Source organism: Poecile atricapillus, chromosome 2 (genome assembly GCF_030490865.1).
Source record: "Poecile atricapillus isolate bPoeAtr1 chromosome 2, bPoeAtr1.hap1, whole genome shotgun sequence".
NCBI lineage: Eukaryota > Metazoa > Chordata > Aves > Passeriformes > Paridae > Poecile > Poecile atricapillus.
This window is the reverse complement of record NC_081250.1, coordinates 44,356,419-44,362,170: the sequence shown is the minus strand read 5'-3', so window position 1 is coordinate 44,362,170 and position 5,752 is coordinate 44,356,419. Positions and strand designations below refer to the sequence as shown.

Below are 5,752 nucleotides of genomic sequence, written 5' to 3'. Positions count from 1 at the left end.
TCTTCACCAGATGCTGCAATGACATGTTAGAAGTGAGTTCTGGGGAGAAATCAGGAGCTCACTGACTGCTGCCAGCCACAGCCACAGGTTCTTTTAGTCAGTCCACAACTAGTCAGAGGGAAGTCAAGAGTATGAACATGGGCCATTTCCTCATAGAAGAGGTTTGGCTCTATCCACTTCTGCTGTAGTCTCTGCAAGGCAACTTCTTGGTTACATGAGCTCCTTTTGAAGGGGTCTGGAGTAAAGGTCTCTGCTAGTTGAAGGTCCCTAGTAGCCCTGACCCACCTGTGCTGTCCAGGCTTCATCCCCAGGCATTATTCTAGACAAGCTGGTGCAGAACATGTGGAATATTTAAGTGCATTTGTCTTGCATTGAGCCCAACAGGCTCAGCTACCTTTTGTGATAGTGGACCGACTAGAAAAGCAATCTGCAGCAGAAAAAGCCCAATGTTTTCTTGTTTACTGGGGCTTAATGATCAGCTTTGCAGGCCAACAGCAATGAGTACTGTGCCTAAACTCACAGATAAGAAAGAGAATTTGCAGGCAGAGATTAATCACTTGCTGCAGAGGATACAAATATTTAAGACTGCAAAGTACTACTAAAGCCAGGTACTTTTCTTTCTTAGTTGCTAGATAATTTAAGAGGAACATTTCAATTTTTCTCATCAATCTTTTGCAAGATACAGTGCTTTTAGATTACTTTTTACATGTGCACACTGGGGAGTCTACAGCTTGTTAAAAATGAGATGGCAGTGACTGTAGTATATCGAAGGACTTAATCAGCACAGTGCCATAGAGAAACTGAACACCTAGTGTAGGCTAAATGCAAATTTGTAATATGAAAATAACTAAATAATTCAAATCAGTGACACCAATTTCTGTGTGGTTTGTTCATGTTCCAGCCAGAGTTGTTTCAAAGAGCTGAGGTTTTTATTAAAGGTAGAAGAAGAAGAAGTACGAGGAAGAGTGTCACAGTCCGGCTTCAGAGTTGTTTCAAATCAGTTGTTTTCCCCCATCTTTACTCTCCAGGCTACGGAGCTTCCTTCAGGACCGAGGAGTGATCTGGCTGAAGATGGCAGCTGCAAGTGTAGTGAGTATACAGCTATGTCACCGTTCATCTCCTTTTCCTTCCCCCCCTCTTTGTCTCCAACAGTTTTCTGCCTCTTTCGAGCCACTGGTACCATCCCAACACTTTGCCTCTTCCCAAGTTGGGCATTTTGCCTTTTGTTATGTATTTGAAGCCAAGCAAATCATATTTTAAGTTATCTGACAGAGATAATGCTTTCACCATCTGCCATTTTAATAACTGAAGTTGGCTGGACATCGTGAGCTGCTCTTTTGTGAGTTTCTCATTCAATGGGTCATGGTTATAAACCTCTGCTGTGCTGCACAATTCAAGCAATCTGAAATTAGCTGTTTCACTGGCAGCCTTTGCACTTTCACATTTAAATGTAATACATTAAGCATCTTCAATTGCATCTGGTGGAGAGGGGAAAATGTATGCTTTACTGAGCCTCTCAACGCAAATTTACTAGATGTCCTGTTGCAGGTCACACATCCTGGTAAGTGTACCCTGGATTACTACAGGAATAACAGCATGGTGCTGTCCCTGTGTGAAAAGCAAGTGAACAGCACAGACTTCATGTGTGACATGAGGCAGGTCAGGCAGTTTGCTCAAGCCTTCCTGCCAGTGTTTTTCTGGCTCATCTTTGCTGTGGGCACAGTGGGGAACACCTTGGTCGTGCTTGTCTATTGCAAATATCACTTCAGGAGGAGCCTGATGGATCAGTACCTGCTGCACCTGGCCATTGCTGACCTCCTGCTCCTTTTCACCTTCCCCTTCTGGGCCCAGGCTGCTTCCAATGGATGGATCTTTAAGGACTTCATGTGCAAAGTTGTCAACAGCGTGTATAAGATCAACTTCTATGGCTGCAGCTTGCTACTAACCTGCATCAGCTTTGACAGGTACATCACTATAGTCCAAGCGATGAAAGCTAAAACTTGTAAGCAAAGGTGGCTCCTGCGCAGCAGGCTCATGTGCCTGGCTGTCTGGCTGACATCTGTGTGCCTGTGCATCCCAGAAATCATTTACAGCCAGAGCACACAGGTAGGTGATGTAACAGTTTGCAAAATTATGTACCCACCAAATATTGGTGTGATCTTCAGAGTTACAGTCCTGGCCTTGAAAGTCATCATAGGATTCTTCCTCCCTCTCTTTGTCATGGTGATTTGTTACGCCCTTATCATCAAAACCCTCCTACAAGCCAAAAGATTCCAAAAGCAGAAGTCACTGAAGATTATCGCCTTGATCATCACTGCTTTCCTCCTCTCTCAGTTCCCATACAATATTTTTTTGCTGGTCAAAGCCATCAACACCTACACTGGGGTGGTGCACAGTTGTCAGGCTGCCAACCAGCTGGACATTGGACTGCAGGTCACCCAGAGCATCGCCTTCCTCCACAGCTGCCTCAACCCCTTCCTCTATGTCTTTGCTGGCGAGCGGTTCAGGATGGCGCTGGGCAGGATGATGCAAAGCTGTGGATGCTACTGGAGCGGGGGCCAGGAGCACTCCTCTGCCTGTGACAGCCAGGAGCACAGCTCAAACTGGTCCTTTGCCATGCTGGGGAGGCGGCGGGTCAGGAACTCCCTGATCCTCAACACTTACTGGACCTCCTCTGTTGTGTCTCCTTCTTGAAAAGTCATCCTGTAAATTAGTCCTCACCTTCTCCTTTCCAGACAAGCACCAAGCTCTTTGGAAACCACCTGTATATCCCAAAGACTATCCCAGAGGGGCAGAAAGGGTTGGGGGCCTGTCCTTGATGTACGGGACCCAACTGAGAGTTGCTGGCTGAGAGAACAGGAAACATTTGGCAGATGGGAACAAAATGGAACCATACTTGCTATAAACAGAACTGATAGATGTCAAAAACTAACCTTTGTGACAGCTGGCCCATCTGCAGCTCAGACCACAACCTGAAATAACAAGTCTTGCAACGGGTGATAAACCCAGCTATGGCAGCAATAGAGGCAGATGAAGCATTCTGTCCATAGGAAGCAGCAGGAGGGGGTTCAGCCTTCATTTGCTGTCATACCAGTTTTCCCTAAGAAGGTGGCCTGACTCGGGAGCCCTGCCAGAGTCCTACACCAGATCCTGTCCTGTGTAAAGTATCAGGCCTTTAGCTCTGACACTGGTTTGTTGCAGTGAGGAAATGCTGCTCTCTGTGCCTGGGAAAATGCAACTCTGGCTCCATAAGAAAAGAAAAAGAAAATAAAAACCACTTGTTCATGTACATAAAGTGGGCATTGCAGAACGTAATCTGTCTTTCTCCTTGGTGATGTTAGGTACGATGGGTCCTGTTTTGATACTGGAGACAAATCACCCCTCACAATAAAAAATCAAGGGCTTCAGAGGCATTGAATTGTCTGTCCCAGGAATATTTGCTGTATGGTGAAAAGCTGTCATAAACCAGAACACAAAAACCAAACCCATGGTTCAACTGACTGCCAGTTATGCACCAATATCTTTGGAAAATATATTTAACCTAGGGCCAGCAAGACAGGGAGTAATTAAATATCAAACCTATAGAAATTTCTAATGAGACATCAGATTGTGGAGACTGCCATTCCCAGAAGTGGTGTGCTGTAATGTTCCCCAAAACCTGAGCCCACGGGGCATCATTTATCAGTTCCCCCTTGCTCATTCCCTCACAGGGACATGGCCTCACCTGTCTTGCCTGACCACAGCCTGCACCTCCCACTCTTCAATTGCAGGATGTAGTGCTCAGAAGCCTTTGTTTAAAATAATCTCATTTAACCTGGTTTGCTTTATGGCACTTAGCTCTTCCAGGGAAAAAGGGTTTTCATTGTGCATTTATCATTAAAGCATGTTGGTAAATGAACTCTCTGCAAAGTTTGCTGCTGCCTTTCTAGCTAATAGGGTACACCTGCACAGATGGGGTTCAAGTTTCATATACATTTATTAGGATTTATTTTTTTTTTAACTTAGGAAGAAAAATGGTCAAAGATGTACATATTTTTTACAGTATATGTAAGAAGGGTGTGGGAGTTTTTTGTGATTTGTGCTCAGCAAACAGAAGCCAAAATTAAATAAAGGCACTGCCACATACACCAAGGGGATGAACTGGTTGTTTCTTGCCCATACATCCTTTCCCATTCAGATCCATACGTGTAATCTCTTTGCAATCACAGCATTTACCTCTCCAAAAAGAGGCCAAAGGAAAACTTTGCTAAGAGGGTTTATTTCAAATATCTAACCCTTGTGATGTGGAAGCTGCAGCTGAGAACCCCACAGGCACTGGAGCAGGTTGAGGCTGCTGAGGTAAGGGCTGGGGTGCAGTCTGGGGAGGCAGGGCAGGGGAGGAGGGAGCACACTGGGGGCAGATGCTTCCCCACAGCAGCTCAGCCCCACTACCTCTTCCTGAGGCTGGGGGTGATGGTGCTCTTATACAGAGGGTTCTCCTGGCCCCCAAAGAGCCCTTGAGTTATGCAAACAAGTGTGCAAACCTTAGCTGCAAGCTCCTCTTCCTTGCACTACATCTCACCAGCCCCAGGAACTTGAACTTCGTGGGCATCTCACAGAAAGTAAAGCTTCTTTAGTCTCTAAAACGCAGCGTGAAATATTCATGCTTGATCAGCAGGTGAAACTGCTGAGGGTGGTGAAATGGCAATGAACTTGTGGCAGTTTGGGATGGGGTTGTCCCTGGGTCATGCACATCCTCCTCTGAGTCAGGCTGCTCCCATCACTTTGCCAGGAAAAGCTGGGGATCAACCTCCCTGGGGGCAGTTCCCTCTTGGGTTTTGTTCCACCATGGTTGCCTGCAGTCCAGTAGCTGCTGGTGGCTCCCAAAGCTGCTCTCACCACACAAACTCGGGGGGAAGCTGCCTCCCTGCACCCCTCTGGCTGCAGCTTCATCCCCAACCCTTTTTGTTGGTCAGCACACAGCAGGGATTCAGTCATGGAGGTGTTTTCTGCCATTCTGCTGGGGGCCTCTGTCTGCCAGCAGCACAGCTTCTTGTGGTCAGACTCTTCTTGGGCTCCTCTGTCCCTCTGCCCTGATATTTTACTTGGATTTATCCTACCACAATCCCTCTTGTGCCTGGCTAGGGTGTCATTAGCCTTCACCTGCTGCTCTCTTCCACGGGAAGTTCATGGGAGGTTTCCTCACAGGCAAAGGGTATTGCCTCCCCTGCCCTATGAGCAGTCCCAGGGGACTCTGCTCATGCTTTACACACGGCTCTAGCAGGATGGGCACCAAGCAGTTGTTGGAAGTCCTGGGAGAGGCCTGAGATCTTCTATAGCTTGGGTCTCCTCCCTTCTCTTTGAGGCCATTTTTTCCTAGATGTTCTCAGTTTTGGGATGTAGTCTCCTATGCTGTTGCTCTTCTTTGAAGAGGAGCTGGACTCGTCCCCGCCCCAAGTGCTGAGCTGTGATGCAGGCAGTCATGCAGTGAGACACCAGCCTGCCTGTGACACAAGGGGAGGAAGCTGGGAGAGCCCATGAGAAACTTTCACTCTCTGCAGGCAAACCTGCCTACCTGCTGCCTGCTCTGCCTGAAACAGAGATGTCTCTATAGAAGCACCTCTTCCAGTGCCGGGGTCAGAAGCACAAAAAATAGGCTTTTATCTGCAGTACCTGGCTCTCACACCCTGGAGAACACTGAGTTTAGCATAACACTGTGGAGACAGCTTTTAAAGTTAAGTAGAGAAACTGGGAATGTGTGTAAGTTAGAGAG

At 47.1% G+C, this 5,752-nt stretch overlaps 1 protein-coding gene across 1 annotated transcript; it reads left to right on the top strand.

Annotated features, from left to right (window-relative positions):
• The first annotated feature begins 1,362 nt into the window (after positions 1 to 1,362).
• Positions 1,363 to 2,694, top strand: CCR9 (C-C motif chemokine receptor 9). The gene has a single exon (XM_058831070.1). It carries the CDS (start codon positions 1,363 to 1,365, stop codon positions 2,692 to 2,694), a length of 1,332 nt encoding a protein of 443 aa, XP_058687053.1.
• The last annotated feature ends 3,058 nt before the right edge of the window (positions 2,695 to 5,752 follow it).

What these genes read in the sequence shown, in the direction of transcription:
- CCR9 (XM_058831070.1), top strand. Translation starts at nt 1,363, where the DNA reads ATGGTTATAAACCTCTGCTGTGCTGCACAATTCAAGCAATCTGAAATT.